Source organism: Epinephelus fuscoguttatus, linkage group LG5 (assembly GCF_011397635.1).
Source record: "Epinephelus fuscoguttatus linkage group LG5, E.fuscoguttatus.final_Chr_v1".
In the NCBI taxonomy this organism is placed as follows: Eukaryota; Metazoa; Chordata; class Actinopteri; order Perciformes; family Serranidae; genus Epinephelus; species Epinephelus fuscoguttatus.
This window is the reverse complement of record NC_064756.1, coordinates 27,172,837-27,197,961: the sequence shown is the minus strand read 5'-3', so window position 1 is coordinate 27,197,961 and position 25,125 is coordinate 27,172,837. Positions and strand designations below refer to the sequence as shown.

General features: G+C 41.8%; 1 protein-coding gene across 3 annotated transcripts in view; it reads left to right on the top strand.

Moving 5' to 3' along the window:
- The window catches only part of zgc:77784 (uncharacterized protein LOC402947 homolog), a 74,297-nt gene that overhangs the window by 11,327 nt on the left and 37,845 nt on the right, over positions 1-25,125 (top strand). For all 3 annotated transcript variants that reach the window (XM_049577424.1, XM_049577425.1, XM_049577423.1), the window contains exons 2-5: positions 4,778-5,104; positions 18,933-19,090; positions 22,474-22,594; positions 22,676-22,814. In XM_049577424.1, the coding sequence (XP_049433381.1) occupies positions 4,778-5,104; positions 18,933-19,090; positions 22,474-22,594; positions 22,676-22,814 (745 nt within the window). The remainder of the gene's footprint in view (positions 1-4,777; positions 5,105-18,932; positions 19,091-22,473; positions 22,595-22,675; positions 22,815-25,125) is intronic.

The following is a 25,125-nucleotide window of genomic DNA, read 5'->3' as shown; positions in this document are numbered from 1 at the left end:
AACAATCACATATATTATTAAAAATATGAGCTCGTAAAACTTTTAAGTTCCTCAGAGGAATGAGTGTTCCTCATATTAAAGCTGCACTGATCATTTTTTCATGTTAACAATGGTTGTGGGATGTGAAAGGGGAGGCTCCACAGAGGATTACCACTCCGCATGACTCTGCAGTCCCCCTCACTGCTCTCTATACAGAGCAGCATCAGAGTGTGTAGCCTCCTCATACTAGACAAACCCCCCCCCCCCCCCCCACAAATGCCCACTTACATCTGGCTTTCGAAAGGGTTCAATTGGCTTTCACTCCCAGGACAAATGACTCTGCAGTAGTCACAGGTATTTATTGGCTCCAGCTCCAGTTGGCTTCGATCGTCAGTGATGGAGATGTGACACCTGGATGGACGCACTAATTTTCACCCTTTTCCAGTGTGCTGAAATGACAATCAGTGTCCGTCCAAGTAGTGCTTGAATATCATTTAGATTAGTCAGCACCAAGTTTGAGAGAGAGGGGCTGAACTGGAATAGCTATAGACCTTTTTACTGTTAGCAAACTTTATGACCCTTTTTGGTGGGCGAGGCTTAACTGGGGGCAAAACAATTCTCCACAGACATTAGCTAGTACTAGCTTGGTGAAACCATCCTGATCTTGCGAGCTCATATTCTGTTTCGCTCCGCAGATCAGTCTGGCCATGCAATCATGAAGGCGCACGTCATCAGAATAGGAGGGAAAAGGAGCGGAGTGAATGCATTTCGTAAACAACCAACATGGCTACTGATTTTGAAACTAAATGTGTTGAACGAACTGGAATGTCCATTTTCTTTAAAAGCAGAACAAACGGCTGCACTGAAAGCTTTATTGAAAAAAAGGATGTGTTTGCCATTCTTCCTACGGGGTTTGAGAAAAGTTTAATTTACCAACTGGCTCCGTTGATCGGGAAAAAGATGGGACTCAGTGAAAACCCAGTGGCTTTTGTTGTTTCTCTGCTAGTTGCTCTCATGGAGGAGCAGGTCAGGGAAGCGACCAAGCTGGGAATCACAGCCATGCAACTCGGAGTCTACAGTGATGAGGAAATCCGCAAAGACAGCAACACTCTTTCCCAGACATCATCACAGCTTATCTCCGCTGCACGCTGCACTTGCTTGCTGGTCTGTTTACAGTGGCGTTGTGCTAGCTACACCACACGTTTCGTTTACTCTGATTGTTTTTCCGTCTTTCCAGTTGTGTGAAGGGGCATTTTGAGTGACAGTCAGTGATACTGCCCCTCAGGAATAGAGGAAATGTACACTCCGTGTCCAGACCAATTCGCGTTTTGCGAACTGGGTCTGGAAACGCCAGGCTAAGCTAGCGCTAGCAGGAAAGTTCTGTCAGCTTGTTTTAGACAATGGAGGATGATGATGTGAGTGCTGCGTCCAGAAATACTCATTCTGAGTGTCAGAGTGCACTCTGGCACAAACTGGACCGTTCATAAATTTGAGCGTTGTCTGAATGTACCGTTTGGTTATTCAGAGCACCGCACTCTCAAGGTGGCAGAGCGCTCTCCTAGGCACTCTGTCTGAGGAGAAGGAGCAGCAGAGCGCAGAGCAGAGTGAATGTGTGATTTAAACCACTCATTTATTTATACCAAAAATACAATGCTCTGTTTCTTCAACCAACAGGGCTCTCATTTTAGTGCAGAGCATCAGATTGAATATATGAGCGCACCATGTTAGGTCACTCACTGTCCAGGACTGCGAGTGTTACTTGAATAAGTAAACACTGACCAACGAGACCAGACTGGCCGACCCATATGCTCTCACTCAGTGGATGAATGATTTGACAGGATAGCTGAAGGAGGGATGGCCGGCTTTGTGGTAGATTACTATGCCAGTCTTACAAAGGAGGACGACACTTGAACGACTTCCTCCTGTTTGTTTTGCTATTGAAGCTAACGTTAGCTAATGTGCTTAAAAGTTAGTGTTACGGCGAAATCCAATCCTCTTAATACCTCCCCAATTTCTGATGAGGTGGACATAATAACTCTCAATATAAATAACATTATTCGACATAAATACTTTTCCCTAACCTGATATGAAGTGTGCGCTGCACATGATCGCCTCTGTCAAGTTCTTTCGTCTTATCTCATTTAACCATAGTTTTCTTTGTTTTTGTTGACGGACAGTGGCGGCAGCTGGTATGCGATACGATTTAAGTTTTGAGCCATGACATATTCTATTCTGGCTCCCAATAACACAACAAGACAACACTTTAAGACTCCTACTGTATGTAGCCTTCAGCCCTGTGGTGGCGAGTCATGTTTTGCCTCCAGCTAACAAACTGACATCATTGTGATGTTGGCCCTGAAAGGGTCTATACAAAGAAGTAATCAAAGAAGTAATAACCTCACAAATTTTACTGGCCTCCATGCTGCTTACTACCGTTTACTAACCAGATTTCTGGAGCGTCCGTGACAAAAGATGTGGCACACCAGAGAAAGAATGAAACAAAACAGAAAGACATACTCATCTACTGACAATGGGAGAGGAGTCTATCGACTACTTTAAGCAGGTTGCTAAATTTGGCAGAAAAAGGTCAACAAACTTTTTGCTGCTTTTGTTGCACAGATTAGCCCCAGTGCTGAACTATGGGATGACGGTTTCCATGCGAACATGTAAAGTGGGTTGGAAAAATGATAGCTGCAGATGCAGGTTGCTGTTCTAAGAAGTATAGAATAAAGATGAAGTTACAAGTTAGTTAAGCACATTAACTGTATTTGGCACTCCACTGCTCTGTCTCCTCAGACTGAGTGCTCAGGGTACAGTCTGCCAGTCAGAGAGTCTGGTGCTCTGAATAACGAAATGGTATGTAGAAATATATATTGAAACAGCGCTCTGAATCAACTGAATGACTATTTATGAATGCACTTAATGTGTCTAGGAGGAAGGAAGGTAGAGACAGACAGAGAAAGACATAGAGGGGCGCACACTCCAAAAATAGAAAATCAATATGTGGCAGCCAGTGTTTATATTGTGGCGGGCCGTCACAAATAATTGAATTTGTAGGAAATATGGCATTGAGTTGAATTATGGGGAGTGTAGGATCCAATGTTTTGGGAGCTTGACCCAAAAATAGAAGCCCCCACTCCCTACCTCAAAGAATATAACTTCACTGAAATGCAGCTTTAAACTGCGGAAAGTAATCTTTTAAGAGGTCAGCTGTCTCACAGTATTTCTTTTTGTGATAAAATCCAGTTATGATAGAGGAGGAAGAGTTCAGAGTGATGTAACTGTGTTACATGAGCTGGGATTTTAAAGAGCCTGCGAATCCTTTTCATGCTTTAAAAACACGGTTCACCATCAGGACATCACTCGGCTGTAGAGAGCCTTCTTCAAAAATTAAAATAAACCTTCTGTGGACAAACACAGTGAGACGTGTCAATATGTACTCGTCACAGAAACCATACAGATGTGACAGAAAGCAATCTAAAGGAAAGTGCATTATAGTATCTTAAAGGATTAGCATTACAGGCCTGGCATGAAATAATTTACACTTGTTCTCTTTATGTAAACAAAGTGTGTTATTGCCGGGACTGACTGGAGGTGCCGTGACACATTTTAATGGCTCGATTAGTATTCATCTACATCCTGCATTAGTGTTTTGAGCTGTCCTGGTTTGTGACCCCGGGGTGTTTAGCTGAGAGCGCTCGTATCGCTCTTTAGATGTTGACTTCAGGTTTGTGACATGATGGCGACTCCTGGCCCCGCGAGGATCAAATCACTTCATGAAAAGACATAAATCTGCTTACAGCTGAAAAGTGAGGGTTTATCCTGATGCCTCAGATTTAAGTATAATGTACCAGAAGCATGTACAACAACATGTGTGTCATTAGGTTACTCCTGACTGCTCCTCTCCGATGATAATGGAGGATTTTCAAGCCGTCTAGATTATGTGCTGAAAATAATGCCTCAGACGGAGCAGCACAATAATCAGTGGCACAGTGACCATTTCATTTTCTTTCTTTTTTTTCCCAGAGTGAGGGAGAGACCATCTGTTCCTAAAAGCAGCAGTATTTTGAATTATTCATTTTTTCTGACTGTAACACACTGTTAGAGACATTTGGTCTTCGTCTAAAAGCTTACCTTAGGATTTGAAACAGTGTGCCTTTCCCTCACCACCAAAGGAAGATAGTAATGGATCCCTAGAGAGAAGAATATGGGGGTTATCTATATCTCTCCACCTCACTCATTTTCTCAGCTCCGATCTCTCTCCCCTTAAACGCATAGATCTGCTTGTCTTATTCTCGGCTTTCCACCAACTATTATCTCTACCTCTGCAACAATCCTGATTGACACAGAGATTGGCCATTATCATATCACATGCCTGATTGAATCCTCTGTACAGGTGGTGTCTTCTGTGAAAATACTCTGCTATATATATATATATATAGATATGTTCTCTTAGGGCTGCTGTGTTTTGCTATTTGCAGTATATTGCAGGAACAAATGGATATCAAGTTTAGTGATCTGAAAGGCACAGGGTTTTGCTGGAATATGTGATGTCTTCGCCTTGAATTCAGAGTTGACCTTCAAGGAGAGATTACCCATGATTTGCTGCTTCACTACACACACATTTGTCCAACACACAACCGGTGTCTTTGTCCGGCAACCTCTAAAGGAAGACATGTTTGCCAATTTCAAATGGCTTTGCTGCTGTCTCTCCTGGTAGAAAAAAAGATAATACGTTTTCATGAATGGCAGGTGGTCAGATAGGAAGATAACATCTGCCCTCATCTCCACTTCACAGGGTCCCGGGCAAGGTTTGAAGACAGCGCACCTCGGATTGTGGAAGACCCCTCAGATTTGATCGTCTCCAAGGGGGAGCCTGCCACACTCAACTGCAAGGCAGAGGGCAGACCCACTCCCAGTATAGAGTGGTACAAAGATGGCGAGCGTGTGGAGACGGACAAAGATGACCCCCGATCCCACCGCATGCTCCTGCCCAGCGGCTCCCTCTTCTTCCTACGCATCGTACATGGACGCAGGAGCAAACCAGACGAGGGCGTCTATACCTGTGTGGCCCGCAACTACCTGGGAGAGGCCATTAGTCGCAATGCTTCACTGGACGTTGCCAGTAAGGCTCTACATTATTGATCACAGTCCTGAAAGTGCGTGTGTGTGTGCATGTTTTTTTGTGTTGGTGTGTGTGTGTATAGGATACAGATGCTTCACAGTTGTGTCCCAGATCTTTTTGCAGCCGTCTGGCAGCTTTATGGAGGTCCACTGGAGAGTTGGCCGTGCTTAAGAATAATGATATAAAACAACCAGACTGTAGGAAGCAGTCTTGTAAAAGATGGTGGTGTGGGTGGAGATAAATTCAGCTGTAAGTAATAGTCTGTGGATTAATTTCTAATTTTAGGCTGCTGTGACAATAATGTATTTTGTCTTCAGCTCTTAGGTGTGTATTCCTGTGACTTTAAACATGCCTGGGGCACTTTAGCCTGTTCACTACTAGTTCAATCAAACATTTAACTATGTGACAAAATAGGTAATTTGCTTTTAATAATAATAATAATAATAATAATGATAATGCTATGATAGTTAAAGTCTATATCTATGTCTACCTTGTAAAAGTAATGCGCCAGAATTCTTATATAACCCATGTAATCACTAAGGCTGTGATCACGTGACCAATGCGCTGATGGTAGTAAAGAAGGAAGTAGTATAAAGAGCAAAAGTCTGTGTAAGGAGGCAGGTTGAGGTGGTTGATGGGTAAAAAAACATTTGACTTTCCCCCAGGACACTGTTGATCTGGTCCCATGTGAAACCAAGTGAACTTTGAGTTATGTTCGGGCATGTCGTCACCATGTTTCTTTTTCTAAACCTACCCTACAAAACTTTACTGCCTAAATCTAACTTTTAGCACTGACTCAAATGCTTCTAAGCCCACCCCAGGTCCCAGTGCAATATTTGTAGGTAATTTTCGCTGATGCTTCTAAGATCCTAAATTGGTATTCAGGACTGCCCTAGTAACTTTAGTCTCCTAAACCTAATCCACTTAACTTTACGTTAAGTATGTATGCCAACTGTGGGGCACTAATTCGTTAATATCAATTGACCGTTGAAAGAGGATACGTTGATTCTGGTGTTTGAGGGTGTAGAGTGAAACTGTTTTCCTGAAATTACACGATTTAAGTTTTCTTCAAACATTAAAGGGAAATTCTGTTTTTTATTCCTGCACTGTTGACAGCTGTAGCTGGAGGCGTTATGTTTTGGGTTGTCGATCCATATGTCCGTACATCCATTTGTGCTGTTCCCATGAATGCGATATCTCCTTGGGGATATTTCTTCAAATTTGGCACAAATGTCCACTTGGAAGAACTGATTAGAATTTGGTGGTTGTGGGTCAAAGGTCAAACTCGTTGTGACCTCATCTGTCTCATTCTTGTGAAGGCAATATCTAAAAAAAAATAAAAAAGCCTTGAGGGATTTTTTTTTTTCAATTTAGCACAACTTTTCCCTTGGACTCAAGGATGACCTGATTAGATTTTGGTTGATAAAGGTCAAAAGTCAAGGTCACCGTGACCTTGTATCATTCTCATGCTTGTGAACATGGTATCTCATGAAACACTTTGAGAGAGTTTCTTCAGATTTGGCCCAGATATCCTCTGATTTGAATTTAATGGTCAAAGGTCACTGTGACCTTGCACCAGTCTCCATCTCATTTTGTGAATTTTCTGATATTTCAAGAAGGCCTTGAGGGAATTCAGATTTGACAGAAATGTCCTCTTGGACTCAAAAATGAACTGATTAGAATTTGGTGGTGAAAGGTCGAAGCTTCTTACGCTAATTTTAGGATAGGATGATGAAGTGATGACATTTTATATCCAAAAGGTCAAAGGTCAACTTCACTGTGACACCATAATGCTCTTCAAAGACACTCTTCTGGCCGTTACTCAGGAACAGAAGGGGAGACATTTGGTCAGATACTGAATTAGTGACACTAATCTTGGGTGTCCACCTTGAAACTGTGCTGATTGTCCAGATTTGTGCTGCCAGGTTGAAGATGTGTGTAAAGCATCCATGTTTTTACAGACATGGATGTAAACTGTAACTTGATGTGTTTATGGAGGCACACAAGTGGTAATTCCATTTTTTTTTAACCTGGCTGTCTATTATCATATTTTTGTCCATTAATTAATTAATTTAGAAATGTTCTGAATATGGGCGTCTACAAGGGCTGTCAACGAATATTCTAAATTCGAATTTAAATTCGAATTTGAAAAAAAATGGACCTTCGAATGTGAAAATTGATATTCGATTGTGGAGGGGAAAAAAACCCCCACCACCGCAGCTGTCCTCTTTGCGAGTGGGAGGTGGGAGCGGCCACGGAGCTGCGCGGCGCGGCGCAGCTGGTGTGGATGACACAATCGGTTAACATGAGTGCCGAAAGGAAACTGGCTTCGCTTCGAGGCGCTTCGAGGCTCGTCGCAGTGCTTCCGCGGGCAGTGTGGCCTGACGGGTCAGAAAGGGGGGGTGAGCGAGAGGTCCGCGGTCGTTTCTAAAGTAATGTTATAGATAATTGTTTTATGTGTTTTAATGTGTAGGTATGTAAATGTTTTCAAAGACGTTTATGTTGAAATAAAAATACCTACAAGTAGTTATATTTCCTTGTATTAATACACATAGAAGTATGTTTCCTTGTATTAGTTTGCCCTCTTGTGGACATAATGCGAAAAAAAAAAATTGAATGGTTCAAACCTATGAGTTATTTTTAGATGGAATATTCGAACGTCATTTTTGAGCAGTTTTGACAGCCCTAGTGTCTACTATCAGTAACAACTATTTAATTGAACAGAAAAAAATGTAATGAATATGTGGTGTATAGATTTTAAATATGGGAAATACGCTTGTAATAGACTGCTATTAGATCAGTTTTTGCTTTGTACTGAGGCGTAGGAATCAGTTTCAAGGCAGATTAAGTTGAATCAGTACATCCCTAATTTAATTCACCACCCTTGTTGCAAAGATTGGAGAAACACAGACTCTGGCAAGATCAAGATCAATCCGTAAAGGAGAGAGAGTCTCCTATAACATTCAAAACACCTGAGTTTAACATGAAAAAATATTTCCTGAAAGCTTGTCTTCGTGTCATCTGTTATGCTATGCAGCTCACTAACAACAGCTGCAGGGGACTACTTTCTGTGTTTACTGTTGGTCAGACTCAGTGACAAGTGTCGGAGATGATTTCTCTTAAACTGAAGTGTTTTGAAAAGCTGTAGGAGGCCAGTTGTGCTTCTTGTCCTGATCGGTGTTTTTCCTGCCAGTCTAAGTCTTTACAATGGAGATGATGGATACCATGTTATCATGACTAATGCACCAAAGTATGAGGATAACACCTGGGTTGACAAATGTCCGAATTTCCCATTAAACTGCTTCTAGATGGCTGGCCTTCTTATACACAACACAGTAACACAAGTATGCCGTAGTTCAGTTTCACAATCAACTTTCGAGACTGTCTGAGCACATTTAAAATTAGAAAATCTGAGTTGCAACTAACAGTTATTTTTATTGCTGATTCATGCTGTCACCCTTTTGTCTATAAAATGTCAGAAAATAGTGAAAACATCCAATTATAATTTCCCAGAGTTCAAGGTGCGTGTCTTCAGATGTCTTATTATGTCTGATCAATAGTCTAAAATCCAAAGAGAGTCATTTAATTGTCGTATCAAATAACGGCAGCATATCCTCACATTTGAGAAACTGGAACCATAGAAACTGGCATTTTTGCTTGATTGCGTCCACAGAAAATAAACCTTCACTGGTCACTTATACTGAGAAATGTAACCCAACTGTTGTTGCTGACCTGTGGAGACCTTCTCTGCGGCGGCCAGATTATCATCACATCACCTGCGAGTCTGCTCTGCGTGCGCAAACAAGCTCATGTGTGTGAGCACGCATGTATAGCTGTGTTCCTCTTTGTGTGTTGTCTGTTACCACTGAGAGCAGCAGGGGAGTGGGAGCTTTCTCCTATCTTGGTGAAAGTGCACTGAAGTAAAAAGCTCCCACTAGGAGCCGCATCTATTATTTTCCCTCCTCGGTCGAGGACACGTGCCATTGTCTTCCTTCCCTCCTAATTGTGCCAGTGTGCCTCGGCCCTGGGCTGAACTGCAGCCTCTCCTTGGCATGAGGAAATTGATTAGTCAGTGGGTGGATTAGGGGAAGGAGCATAACAGATTAGCAAGGTCGAACTGTCCTCGTTAAAAAACACAAAACAGCAATTTGTGCGCGGTCTTATCTTCCACCATATTGAGGCTACTGCGTGTGTAACTGCTCATGGCTGGCTGACCTCATCTGTAGCTCGCATCCAAAAATAGGGACTCAGATATACTGTATATTGGGAACCACAAGAAGCTGTAACTAATGCAAATATCCACGCTGGGAGAAGATATGATGCATATGCTGTCATATTGCCTCTCTTAAATCGTTGATAATGAAATTTAGTGTTGTGTGCAGCTGGAGATTACAGTAAAGTCATATTGGTAAAGGGATGATTTACCTACAGGCACTGAGTGACTAACAGTATTAATAAGTGCCTGTTTTTGCTCCTAATCTGGCAGCCTCCAGCTAGAGAGGGCATATGCTAAGACAGCATGGTGGTGGTCTTAGACTCCCCCCTCCCCTCTGTGTGAGGTTGTGCTGACTGTGGGGTAAATAGTGACCCAATTAGCTCTGGCAGGGAGGTGGGGGGAGTGTGCAGTGTTAATGAGAGGCCAGTTTTTAAGCTGGTGGTCTTGCAAAAATGTGTGCGTGTGTGTGTGAGGTAGCAGTCTGAGGGACAACAGGTGGGAGGAGGAAGAGCTTAAAACTCCCACTGAGCAGTAATTAATACCGATGCATCTGTTCGACTGTCGACGAGTCGGAGCAGGGAGAGGAGTGCTGACACTAACCTGGTTTTAAACACATTAATTACACATTAATTGCTGGTGAATGATGCATAATGTATTGTGCTGCATGACTAAGACTTTTCTCTGCAGTGCACTTACAGATTTGCACTTCACTCAGTGCTGGCCACATAATTCTTAGCCCCGAGAGAACAGCTTTTATCTGGACTGGTGTATGCAAGAGTTAGCTAAAATTGCTTCTTTGAAGGTACATGATATCTTTGTGAGGCTACACAGTAAAGGGTGTAACCGTAGAAGACAGAGGAGCAAACGCACATATCTCTTAAATCTCAATAACAGTTCTGTCCTGAATGTCAAGTTAGCTCATTGGCTGATCAAACATTGCATTTGGAGGGTTTTTTTTGTAGTTTTTCTTTCTTGGTTTGGATGTACATATTAAGATCCTTCTTAATCCTTCTTGATATAGATGCCCATCTTGTCATCCTCTGGTACATTTACATTGATAAATCTAAAGTCTTTCTCCGATGCAGTAGTTTGTTTACACTCTCAGTGTGGTAAAAATGGATTTCCTGATTTCTGGAGACTCTTCTCGAAGATACAACGACAGAGTTTGTTTATACAAGCAGCAATTACGACCCATATATATGTTTATTGTTTGGATAACGTCTGTAATTACTTTGACAGGAGCAGAGGAGGAAGACAGGCGATGTGGTATGAAGAGTGACAAAGTCCGCTTAGGGTGGGTGGAAGGGAAGGTGGATGAGTCAGACTAACATAGAACTTTGATCCAGGTGATCGATGTTTGTTTCCCTTGTGGAAATAAAAGTCAATGTTGAGTTCTTTTAACAACGTGACATAGTATATTGTAGTCAGACATACATAGGATCTCATGTACGTTAGGGGAACTGCCCATTGGTTCGACAGCCCATTGGTTCGACATCCCATTGTTCCGACCATATTAAACTCATTGTTCTGAAGTCCGTTCCGAAATCATCATGATGCCCTGTGGTTAAGGTCTGGTTAGGTTTAGGCACAAAAACCACTTGGTTAGGGTCAGGAAAAGATCATGGTTTGGGTTAAAATGAAAAAGAAAGTGACAAACACATAAGCCGTGAGCCTGCTCCGCCTCAAGCCAATGGGCTGTCGAACCAATGACATGGACCTGTACGTTAGTAACATATTTATTTCAAGCAATCATGATCATGGTGCATCTGCGACTGCTTCACATCAGTAACTATGTGTCAAAGGAAATGGCCACCTTCTTTTTAGTGTAGTTTTTTAATCCACAAAACTCGTTCGGGGTATTGGAGGATAACAGCTAGCCGGAATAACAGCTACACTTGAAGTACATGGGACCGACATGTTGAAAATGTAATAAAATTTCTCACCGTGGTCAGTTAGCCTGCCCTGCAGATGTGCTGTGTTTACATGGCAACTCGCATGAGACTAGCTGATGGCTAGTGGTGGTGCTAGCGAGTTGCCATGTAAACACAGCACGCCTAACTGACCACGGTGAGAAATTATGCTATAAAAGTGGAACAAATTACGTCTTTTCAAGTCAATTTTGCATGCCGTGGCTTCAGGGCACTTGGATTACGACGGACGAGCCGTTCTGACGTTTTTGAAATGCATTAGCGGAGCTTTATTACATTTTCAACATGTGGGTTCCATGCACTTCAAGTGTAGCTGTTATCCTCCAATACCCTGAATGAGTTTTGTGGATTAAAAACTACACTGGACTTCCTGTCGGCATGAGGGTCAGTAAGTACTGTCTGTATTTAAATTCTAAAGTGGCCATTTCCTTAAACGGTCATATGCAAGCTCGTCTGTTTCCACCAGTAGGGGCACTAATTATGTGCTCCTGTGGGTCCTATTGGAGGGTCGGAACAAATGACCCATGGGGTTGTATGGGTTGGGTAAGTGGTTCTCAACCAGGGGTCCAGGGACCTCTGGGGTTTGTTGAGGGAGCTGGTCCCCAGAAAATAGGGATTAGTTTATTTTCACTTTTCAATTCACTATTGAGGTGCCCCAGTGTAAAAGTGTAAATAAAAGCCATTAAAGTAACCATTCTGATCATAGGTTTCACTTCATTTACAGTTATCCTCTTAACTGTAGTCGACAACTTTAGAATTCTTGTCTTAATCATGTCTAACAACCAAAATCTTTTCAGATGAAGGCCCCTGAAGCAAAATCTTATCAATGTGCATCAATTTAAGGGTCTGTGACACAAAAAAGGTTGAGAACCACAGGGTTGGATGAACTGTGTAAATTTCGTCTATGTTTTCTTTACATTGCGGTTTACTAGACGTGACACTGCTTGCTACAGGATACAATCTGTACAAGTATGACAGAAACACACACACACAAAACGCGTCTGAACAACACCGATGTGTGTTCACTTCTGGAGCCTGGAGAGGAATAATTCCAGCTTGAGCTGTTTGCTACAGGTGTCTTCCTTTTCCTCAAAGCTTTTGGAATGATGTGGGAACACAAACGGTCACACCCTAATTTGATAAATGTGATCACATCGACTGACATTGAGGGAATGGATACTCTGAAAAACCCAGAGGCTTATCCGCATTAAAACAAATATTATCTGGTGCAAATCCTCACATTTGAGCAGCTGGAACATTTTGGATATTTTGCAGTTTTTCTTGATCAACTCCACAGAAAATAAGCAATCACTTTTGTTGTCTGTTCATATTCAACTCGTACCTGAACTCCTTATTGCAAACGCATTTTCGTCCACTTCCGTTCGTCCATCCCTTGGTAGTAAAAGGCAGAGGTGTGATCACATTAAGCCGTTTATGGTGCGACAGGTCTTGTTCCCACATAATTTACTTACCAGAAAGCTCCAAGAAAAGAGAGAACACCTGTAGCATACTGCTTACTCTCTCAGGCTCTGGTGTAATAATGTGGATGTGATAGGATTTGTATTCCGATAAACAGAAGAAAATACAGCCCGGGACATACGCTGACTTCACCGCTGAGTCATGGAGGTTTGTGTCAGAACCTAAAAAGGATTCAAGAACTTAGAGAGATTTCTTTGTTCTGTACAGTCAGTCCCTATTTGCCTCACAGTTTGCAGTTGAGGTGATGTTTTTTATGCTCAAATGCATTTTGCGCACCCTGAGGTCCACAAGTTATGTTTTTTGTATAGCTGCTGTTGCTGCCTTCTAGAGTACCTCGTAGTAAGGAGCTCGCTTTGCTCGGAAATGCCAGCAGCAGTCATTATTCTGTCTTTTTTTCTTCCCTTTTTACTGTAAGCTGCCAGTGACTGGCTGACTTGCCTGGCTGTTGGATAAAAAAAAACAGAATAATGAGAGAGTGGGAGTGGAAATCCATCCTCCGTTCTCCCCAACTGTTTTTTCAGCTTTAAAATAAAACAAGATAGGGGGTAAAAACAGTAGTAGAGCATATTTCAAAATCATGAATGTGAATGTCTGCCTCAGCAAGGAGACGGTCACATGGTGCGGCAGGATTAGAATAAAGTAGGACAAATAAAAAATAAAACTTGTTTAAAGGCTTTAGAGCCAGATGTTCCTCTTACTCCTGATGAGGGATTATGAAGGAATCAAAGTTGTGGTTGCAGCTTGTTTCTTGGCTTCTTCTGCGCTACGTTCTCTTTTTACTGGGGATAAATATCAGATACATATCATCCCCGATGAATACAGTTTATGTGCAGCTCAGAATTTATCTTTACATAGATACGGAAAAATGTGACTCTGAAATTGTGCGAATCACTTCATGTGAGCACTTTCAAGCCTCGCTAATGATACAGAGTGTGTTGTCTGCCTGTCGTGTTTGTTTGTAATTGAAACATCACATTTTTTGGAAGTGGAGGAATTCATAACCATGAGTTTTTTCATAAAGGCTATTTGCCCTGGAGTCTCTTCTCATCCTGCATCAACACAATCAGACAATGGATGGATTAAAGCAATCTCTCTTCTCTGTAGGCAAAGCCTCCATTAGCTGTGACAGGGCAGTATCATGGCAATGGGATTAGACCACCTCCCTAACGGGTTTACTCCTCTCCCGAAATAAAAGAACAATGGGAGCTAGGCAGCGGGTCGTCTCGGGCTCTCAACAGTGTGCACGTCCGCTGTCCTTTAACCTTGCTGTCCTTCCTTCTACCTGTCAGCTGTGAAAACGCAGAGCCTGGTCGCCATTCACACATCTGTCTGGCCCACGCTGTCTGTTCTGCCTGCTTCCCACACTCACTGTCACCTTGTGTTTAGCACAAAAGCCTTTTTTTTCCTTCCTGTCTGTCACACTCACCCATCATGTTTCCTTCTTGGCTGGGTATGTAAATGGTCTGTGAACTGTTAAGTAATTTGCCCTGCGGCTGCTTGAATTTAGTCCCAATCAATTAACAAAAATACAGCAATATACATTAATAAGCCCTGTGCATGCACCGCAAAGTGCAAATGCCATACATACAATTTTCTTGTGATTAATCTCTCCTTCTCCCTCTGTTCATTTTTCCAAAAACACTAACAGATGGCCTTTCTGCAGTCCTAGAGCTCCTCTCTGCTAAACACTACATTGCAGAGATAAATGTCACTTAAAAATCAAGTGATGAATATTCTCGGGGAGATTAAATCTCCTAATCTGTATATCCCTGAAATATTAAAGTTATGAAAATGAATGGGTGCTCTCGGAATAGCGCCCGCAGAAATAATGACGAAACTGCTGAAAGTCATTTAGCCCTGCTGTGCCATTATTTAAGCTCACAGGAAGTGCCTTGGGGAAAATGAGGATTTGTCTCAGCAGAGGCAGGGTCAAACCTCAGCTGCCCTGCAACAACCACGCTCCCTGCTTGAGCCCGGCGCGGACGGACGGAAGCGAGAGCACAGGGCCTGGTTTAGGAGATTATTTGGCAGACCTCGTCGTTTAATGTCTGAGAAGTTAAGTTTGGGACAGTAGCCCCTCAGGAGGGGGAGGGAGGATTTGTCTTTGTGTTTCTGAGGAGATTGGTCGATTCTGTGGCGGGATCATCATCACACATAAACACCCGTGAGAAACTGTGTTTGGCGTGGCAGGCTTTTAAGTCGGAGCAAGGAAGGATCACATTAACTTGAACACAGCTTCAAAGAAAATGTTGGAGCTCGTGTTGCACAGTGTTTGGGGGTAGTGATGTTAGGAATATATTCTGCTCTCTGGCATGTGTTTCAAACCCTCAAATGTCCCACTTTCTGCGAGTCTGTGCCCGGGGACTCTGGGTTTCAAATGCTAAAGGTGTGTGCGTGCATGCGTGTTTGTGTCTGCGAGTGTGCAGCAGTTCAGGGATTAGCTCTCTGCCCATAACTTTTTCACTTCAGTCACCATGGCAGTGAAACAAAGGTCTCTGTGCGCACATCTAACCAGGCCTTACAGACGGAGGTCTAAAAATAATGCAGTGCTTTCAATTAGCCCCTCAGCTCTGCAAAGCATTTGAAACAGGCAGCCAAGTGAACAGGGTCGGGGTTATCTGGTGAAAAGACCTTTGGGAGGAGTGTGAGTGCCTTTACTGGTTATAGTCCACCCATGCTGTTGCTATAGCTCCTGCAAAGGCTTCCTAATTGTCCTGGTTTGAGAGCGTCTTCAGGGTGTTTTAATTTTCTGTGACAGATGTCCATGTTATATATCTACAAGCTCCGTGGTCAGCAAAGTTCCTCCTCCACTGTCACATAATCACCCGCTCTGAGATGTATTACAATGTTTGAAAATGAGTAATGATTAAAATATCACTGCAGCATAATGAGAACTTTAATAAAAGAGGTTAGAAGTTCTTTGTTTTGTGAAGACTTCTCACTTTTCCCTATCCTAAATGTCACAGCATTAAAAATCCCACATGGTGAGGAGAGTAAACTTTTAGTTTTTAACCAATTAGTTTTCAGTAAAGCTCAGTATGTGAAGGCAGTTATGTCTTATTGATTAATTCATTTTGCAGAGTTTAGCCAAATAAAAAGGGCGTATGCTATACAGATTGACTGATGTCCACTTCAGACCTGAGAGAAAACTGTCATCCGTACTCACTTAGTTTTGAAATATTCATAGTGTTTTACCCAGGACAATCACAGACGTCGAACTCGAGTGAGGAATGATTTTCCGTCTTTAAACAGCTGTGATAGTCATTTCAGATGAGATTTCAGTGTGTCTGAATATTGATGCTGTATTAAAGGCCAGGGCTGCCATGTTGACACAGACCTGTCAGGCGCACTGATGGATAATTAATACGGCATGAATTCAATTATGTACTTAGAGTAATTGGCTTAGACTGAACTAAGTGCTCAGTTTAGTTGATTTAAGGTGGATTGCAGTAATGTCACCAAATCCTAATGAGTAAAGACAGAGATTACACCAGTTGATCCATCACAAACATGAAGTTTAAAATGATTTACCGCTCAAATTCACAGTCATTTTTGAAATATTAAACGAAAGAATATCTATCACAAAATGAAGGCTAACTGTCATTAGCAGATTTAATCGACTGTAGCTAGCTGGCGGCCCTAAAAATATATATCAAAATGAAATATGCACTGACTGTGTATCCCACACCAGGCAGTCAGCATTCTCACCATTTGAATGAAATTTGATGGAAATGAAAATAAAGAAACAGCATTGTGTATCAAAGGGAAGGGATAGTCAGCCCCTCTTTCAATGCATTATAATTAAAAATCTAATTAATATATGATTTATGCTGAGAGGCACTTGCGGTTGCCATGGTTACAATGTTAGTGCAGCTACAAAGGGAGGCATGGCTCTTGACTTTCGCAGCAGTAAACAGTACGAGCCCTGACACACCAAACCCATGGTCGGCCTTAGGTCAATATCTGGCCGTCGGTGAGCATCTGTAGCCCTAGTTATTGGAATGTGTCCTGCACCATTGGCACTAGTCCTTTGTTAGCCCTTGACAGCCCTTGTGGCCCTTGTTGGCCCTTGTTGTTGCCAATTCAAGATGTTGAATGTGCGTCTGTGCCGGCTGAGCTAGTCGCTGAATGAAATTACTCTGATTGGCAATTCAGCTCAGTGCACAAGAAGATAAACAACAGTGAGAAAAGAAAATAAACGAGTCAAGTGAAATTAAAACAAATGTGTTATGTTAGCCAAGTTTATTATTTTAACGATTTGAAATCTTTAGCAGAAAGGACTCTTATTGTATGATTGTGTTATTGGTCGTGAACACATGGTAAATCACTTGTTCTCTCAACATTGGGTTGTCTTGTTAATGTGCTAACTGGCTAACTAGCATCTTGAATCATAGATGTATAATAATAACTAGGTACCGAACCCCAAGATGGCGCCCATTCACTCCAGTGGGCACATACTCCAAAAAATGTGTCTAGCTTCAAGGATTACTTTTGTGCTATGCAACCCTACTGAATATGTGCAGTCATGTTTCACCAGCTGGACCTGTCTGCGAGTTCCCGCTCAGCTCATAGACTTAACATTGTGATGACATCACAGATTTTGACATTGTCTTTCTTGGCTCAAGAAAAGTTTGAACAATATAATGGTCTATGGAGAAAATGCTTATTGGGCTGCAGGGTTTTTTTTGGTGCAATACCACCAGTGGCCACTGAGAAAAATTGGAAGCAAGGCTTAGCAGTATTTCCGGGCACCTGATCTGTCCTGTTGGTCTTCCAATTTCCCTTTTTGAATGATGAGCAAGACTACTGCTGACTGCTGTTATGGAGAGTTTCTTCCTCTCATGCAGGTGCAGAATGTATGTGCTAGTTGGCCATTGGCTGTAGTCTTTGTGGTGTGTTCAAGAGCAACTTTCTGGCTGAGACACAAGCAATCTATTTTCATGACAGAGGAATTAGCTATAGAGACCAAAACCGTTTTATTGTACCAGGCTGAAAACATGTTTATTTCAGCTTTAAAGTCATGCATTTTAACATGGGTGTCTCTGGGGATTGACTTCTTGAGCCAGCCTCAAGTGGCCACTAGAGGAACTGCAGTTTTGGCACTTTTCGTGCTGGCTTCATCTTTCAGCCCCGCAGGTTGACACCCGGACTTGATCGATCTGCCCTGCCTAATTACAGTTCCTGAGCTCTGATTGGATAATTGCTTTGTGGAAGTGGGGTTTTGATGATTGGTCAGTTGATGATTGAGTGTGTTAATGTTCAGACTGCTGCCATGGATTGTAGATTGACAGAAAAGCAGATGATCTCTCATTTTTGTATCTGTAAATGATTGCTAAAATATTCATGAAAGTGTAAAAGGAGATTTTATTGATTGATTATGCAGGATAATATGCTGTAAATACAGTATGTGGTCCAACTTGAAGAGTGAAGCTGTTTGTGTGTGTGTGTGTGTGTATGTGTTTGAAAATGTAAGCCCGTCAGCATTCGAGTATGAGTTTCCATTGTACGTCTCATGAGAAAGCTCCAGATCACAGTTCACACTGAGGCTTTCATCTGTCAGTCACAGTCAAAGATTAGAAGATATCAAAGGTCGCCGTGTTAAAGTCTTCTCATCCTGTCGTCATCCGCAGGGTGGCGAGAGTGCAGACTTCAGCGGTGACATGAGGATAGATTTTCAGTTCTGATTTTATTCAAGTCAGAGTGTTCGGGCTTTGTAAGATAGCGTTTGAAATCAGAGACACAATCCTTTCATTAATGCAGAGGCCATTTTTTCTCCCTCACACATGGGCTAAATTATGAATGCGCTGTTATTTGTTTACTCCATGTTGGACTGAGAGATGTGCATTATTCATCTGCTCTGACAGGAGAGACAGCAGAGTAGGACACAGGCCTGGGAAAACATTAAAACAGAGCGCAGTCTAACAAGGACGTTGCCAGGGATTTGAGCAGTCATGCACATGCAAACACAATAATCGACTTTCTCTCAATAAGCTTGTTTTCGGCCAACTCTCTGCAAGAAGATGGTTCACTCAAGAAAACAAGTCTAAATGATTTCCAAGATGAATTGGTGTTGGTCAGGATATTGGTGGTGTGTCTGTGCGGCTGCTCACCGATCTGTGGGTCTGATGTACAGTCTTTGTTTAGAGTACATCAGACAGACAGAGCTTCTGAAGCTAATTAGATTTTCTTTGTGTTTTCTCCTTAGTCCTGAGAGATGATTTCCGGCAGGCCCCGAGCGATGTGGTGGTGGCTGCTGGTGAGCCTGCAGTCTTAGAGTGTGTACCTCCACGTGGTCACCCTGAGCCCACCGTGTCCTGGAAACGCAACAACGTCAGAGTCAGCACCAAGGATGAACGCATCTCTGTGAGTTCAACATGATCACTGAGCAAGTCAAACTAAAAGTTATGCACACACACACACACACACACACACACACACACACACACACACACACACACACACACACACACACACACAGGGCCATTTAATCTCTTTAACACTACATGTTGAGTAGCCAAGATTCAATCAAGTTTTCATCCAAATTTGGCTCAAATTTTAACCAAATTTCCAAAATTATTACCATGATTTCTCACTGGAGCAAATGTGTATAAATCTCTAACAAATCCACTAATTACTCCTGTTAAAGTAAACAACAGTGCTCAGCTGTTAAATTAAATTATTTAGCCTTTTAAAAAAAATGAAAATAAGTCACGCAATAGATTTATCTGTATGTCTTCAATGGGAGCACATGGCCTTGTGGCTGAGAGCAACAGAGACAGCCTGACTGATACGACCAAGCTTTTAAAGGAAAAGGAAGGCAACATAAAACCAGAAGTTCAAAGGTAAAATAAAGATATTTATTATCAAAGGAGTGTGAATATGTGATACAAACAAAAATCTGAAGCAAACTATGAAGAAAAGAGGGCTCGTGGGTGCTGTTCAATTCAAAGAAAGAAATATAACCCAAAGAGGATTCTTACAATAAGTCTAACTAAACAAAACTAAAAGCGAAAATAAAAACCTCACTATACAGCTTTACTTGATGGAAAATCAAAAAACAGACAAACAGCACCCTTGTATCTAGTTAGTCTAGCAAAGACAAAAATACTGCCTGTGTGTGACAGTTTTTTAAACTACACCTGGCTCAGTCCCCCGTGTCGTTTGGCAGCACCTCAATAACTAGTTTCACAAAAGCTAAATTCAACAATACCATCTCAGCTTGAAACATCTGCAACAATGGGAGGCACGCTGTTGGGTGGAACAGTTCCATTTGCCACCACTGTTACGCTGGCTATAGGCATTTGTAGCTTCTGGGTCCTGAGCTGTACCCTCTGGGTTGGAAAGCCACACAATCAAGATACTTAACCTGTCAAGACAGGAAGCACAAGTGGGGATGGGCCAAGTCCTTGGGAAGTGCGCCAGGCTTTAAAGCCAGTTTTGTTGTGGCCAAAGTGTGTAATTACAGCGTCTAAGTCCTTCAAATGATGCCCCACAGCCCAAAAAGACTTTTTCCAATAGACTTACATGGTGAAAGAGATGTCTGTAAATCAGTGGAAACATTTTTTCGAGTGTCAAAACCCAGGTAAAATGACTCGTTTCCCCATCAGGATTTAATCCACTTGGTCCAATAACGATTTAAACGTCTGGAAGAGCCACAAAATTAAATCATTTTATCCCCATTCAAGTTAACGGAACGCTAAACTGGAAGTAGCTGGCTCAGCGGGCAGAAGTCTCTAGTGTGCCTACTCTATGGGCCACACCAGGGGCGATTGCTCTGAGACAACAAGGGAGGCTGAACTTCCCCTAAAATTTCATAGAAGAAATGGTCAAATATGCACTTTTGAATTTACATTAAAATAAGAATTTACTTTGCATTAAACGTGCGCTAGGATGCGTTTCACATCATGACTATGATGTTCAAACGTCAGCTGTTCATCACCAGTTTTCAAACACAACCTCCCTGTCATACATTCTCATGTCAGCACGGTGGACGTGGAGCCTCTAAGCATTCCTATGAGACAGCTCTGAGCAGTTTTTTTCCATGCAGCAAAGCGAGACGGTCATTGGATAAATGCCACAAAATCATCACTCAGGGGCTCAGCTTCCCTGGGACCTCATGGAGCGGTACGCAGGAGAGGATGCTCGGTGTATGCATGATGACTTCAGGAATTGTCTAAAAGGCTGAACCTCTTTTTGATGACAGCGCTTCGCATTTTAAGCTCAGTCCCATGATGATATTTGTGAGTCTTCTGAAAGAGTGCTGTCTGGAGTTCATTATTTCCATAAGCCATATAGCTCATTTTCACCGTTTGTCGACACAGTTCAGGTGTTTAAACCCATTTGAAAATCTTTGAGGTATGTTTTGCTGTGGTTCTATGGCATGAGTGTGGCTGAAAAACGGCTTCAATTAAATGTTCCTTTTATAAGTTACTGCCTCGCTACAATATGACAAATTTTATGATGTAAACTTAAAGTAAGCTCCCCGTTTGAAAGACCAGCCGCCACCACTGGGCCGCACAATGCGAAAGCAGTGCTGATCACCTGAGTGATTCTATACTTGGCAGCTGAACCATTTTGGCTTCATGCACCACTGAGCAACTTTCATAGGAATGAACGGGGTCCCACTGCCAATGCTGTATCCAGCTCTCTTTATACATCCATGGGATGGGCTAAGCTTTAGCAGATGGACCCAGTCAGGTGCAGGGGACCAAGAACAATATAGGTTAAGCACCTGGAGTGAGCGTTGGCAATGGCTGGAAAAACAGATGCATTGTTGTTTTTGGTCTTTTCATGGGATTGTTTGACAGTAACAAAGCTGTAGGTGTATATTTTTATACCAAATAATATAAAGTATATAATATAATATCGTAAACAATAGCTAAAATGAAAAAAAAAATTACATGTAACAGGAAATGTAATCTAAAATATCAGTTGTAAGACTCAGGTTTTTACCTTTCTCTTCAGAGCTTTTTTTTTAAACAGACCTTTTATTACCATCATTCAGCAGTAATACTGAAAATACTGAAAGGCAGAGATATTCTTCTACAGTGACAATAGTTTCAATAAAGCATAATTCAATGCGGACACCTTGGTTTTCTATAGACCAAAACATGACGCTGGTTTTTCTGTCATTTTTGTTCTCACCTCTGATGTGTAAAATCAACAGCTGGACACAATCTCGGGTGGTATTTTAAAAGCCATTTGTTTTCAAAATGTTGGAAATCAGGAGCTGAAGTCGATGAAGGACAGCGGTGACATCAGTAATAGAGGCAGAGCTGGAGGAAGTGTTTAACCCCTTTGTTGAAAAGTACTCCACTGTAGAAAGCAAGCAAAAACCCTGCTGCATTGAAAATGTCAGTTAAGTGTAAGTACATGAAGAAAATTGCCCCTTGTGAGTGTTAGTGTTAAATATTATATCATTGGGTTATTATTACTGCATTAAAGTGCAAGTAGCATTTTCCTTTTACGTTTTCTATGTAATCTTCAAAGTAACTTGTAACCATGGCTGGGAAGTAGATGTAGCAGAGCCAAAAGTACAATATTTTCCTCTGGATTGTAATGGAGTAACAGTGTGAAGTAGTGAAATTTGACATATTATACTCAGCTGCATCAGACTACTGTACAGCACTATACCAAAATAACTCACACAGTATGTTGAATATGAAGGATTAATGGTGCATTTTTCCATGAAAGGCTGTGATAATAACACTGAAGATCTCTTCAACTTTCACTGTGCTGTTTTTCAGATGCGTGGGGGCAAACTAATGATCTCTCACACCAGGAAGAGCGATGCTGGCATGTATGTTTGTGTGGGCACAAATATGGTCGGAGAGAGGGACAGCGATCCTGCAGAGCTGGTGGTGTACGGTGAGTTAATGTTTGTGCAGCAGCGTTAAGTCCTTAAAGAACATAAGTCAGACATATTTTATATATCCCGTCTTCCCGCAGAGCGCCCAGTGTTGGTACGGAGGCCGGTGAACCAGGTGGTCATGGAGGAAGAGACTGTCGACTTCCTGTGCGAAGTCCACGGAGATCCGCCCCCGACTGTCCGATGGCGGCGAGACGAAGGGGAGCTCCCCCGCGGGAGGTGAGAGTGACGAGCGTGAGCACAGACCAATACAGAGTTAGATGCACATCCAGCATTTTCTGAGTCTGAACAAAAAGTACAGCTTCACCAGAGGCGAGTCGTGTATTGGATTATTAACACGTGTGACCCAGAAAACATATGTGGAGTAATTGTTCATTAATTCATGTCTCTCTATCAGTCTGCTAATATAAATTCATAAATGGAAGACTCTAAAGAGGATTCATTAGTCGGCACAATCCTCCTGTGACCAGTTTTCCTTCTAAACTCAATATAATGTATATTTAGCCAAGCCTGATAAATAATTACAATTTTTCACTTTTCAGTATAACATTACTCTAAAACGTAATACTATAACTGTAAAAATAAAACTTGTACAGTGCAGCCAACACTGTGTGTTGAGCTGAGGTGATAAATTATAGGTGTTTTATACTCTATTTATTTAATGAATGCAGGTGATTTTGTTCTGTTCTCTTCCTGCAGTGCTGCTCTACAACAGCTGTTGAATATATTGTCCCATTATGGCGCTGACATTTATGTCAGGTTTAATGCCAAAAAGAATTAAATATAAAGAAGCTAAAAAAAAGCTAGATTCTTTTAAAAGAGTAGCACAGAGTTTTGTGAAATGCAGTTTGCTTTCTTGCTGAGGACAATACACCATGCCACATCACAAAAACTGCTCAGAAACGGCCCTGGCCTCCAAAATAGCAGATTGCAATCTGATCGAGCCGCTGTGTGATCTTTCAGTACATCACCTTACAATCCACAGGACTCAGAGATCTGGGAAATTTGGAGGACAGGTCGATACATAGAACTCTTTGTCATGTTCCTCAGGACATTTCTGAGCAATTTTTGCAGTGTGGCATTGGCATTGAAAACAGAATTGATGTCTCATTTCTTTAGTTTGTAAACAACAGATTCTGTGTACAAAATTAATAGTACAACAAAATAAACTCTACCACAAATTACACATTTAAACAGTCCCTAAATACAAGAAATGTCCCTGGGATCTATATATATAAATCAACAATCCTTCTCTTTTAGCAAAATCCCTGTTGATTGAGTTGTTTTTTTTTTCATCTGGACCTTTATGCTCTGCCATTTCTCCTCTAATCATCACGCTGTAACCTGTGACAGGCTGTTATGATACCAGAACTACCGCACATTCACATATATGGAGTTTTTTGTCGAGCCGTGAGCATCACATAGCTTTACATTACCAAAGGGAGTGCTGCTGCCAGAGGAGCCGCTGAATAAGTTCCCTCTGAGCAGTAACTCCCTAAAAGAGTCTCGGAAGTCCGGGGCTGTTCATAAAACATCCAGCACGCCACAGTTTATTCCACACTACTGCTCCTCTTTTTGGAACCACTATGGAGTCAATGATAATTCTGCTCTCAGCCATACTTGTTGTTGCTGTGGGTAACAGTATGACATCAATGTGTCAATGAGTTGAAATATCGTGTATCATTATATGAATTTTTCATGTGACATTGAAAATTATACCAGTATGTGTCAAGTGGCATCCACATAAATGCCAGGACCCAAAGTTTCCCAGCAGAATGTTGCATTGTAACGACATGATCAGTGTCATTCACCTCATCTGTCAGTGGTTCTAATGTTTTGGCTGATTGCCGTAAGTTTATATTAATCATCTCACCTCATTATCAGCAAGAAACCAAGTAAGCGCTCATGTCTGTATGGTGAATATGAAGCTATGGCCAGCAGCCAGTTAGCGTAGCTTAGCATGAAGACTGGAAACAAAGGGGGAACAGCTCGCCTGGCTCTGTCCAAAGAGAAGAAAATCTGCCCACTAGCACCTTAAAGTTCACAAATTCACACCAATTTATGTACAGGTTAACAAACAAGATTTAAAGTGTGACCTTTGAACAGAGCCGTTTCCATTCTTTATGCTAACATAAGCTCAACAACTGCAGGCTGTAGCTGAATATACGGGGATATAATTACAGGACGAATATGTCTACATGCTGGATTTGAAGCATGAGACAGCAGGCGGTAGAACAAAATGTACAGTGACTCATTTGTCCTGAGAACAAGTAATTGTTATGATTAAAAAAACATGATGGTTGTTTTTCATATTTGCAAAGAAGTTTTTTCTGTTTAGTCCGTAATCTTGGTTTTTTGTATTTCATTTATCTTTTGCTTCTCTGGTTTATGAGTCTATGAAATTAAATCGATTGTACTGATTTGATTCAGTGTCTCTCCTACATAGAGTTAAATGGCTGCAGTTGCTTTCTGCACTGTGGTTGTGTTTGGTATTTTAAATATTTCTTCTCTGCGAAATCCATTTTAAATT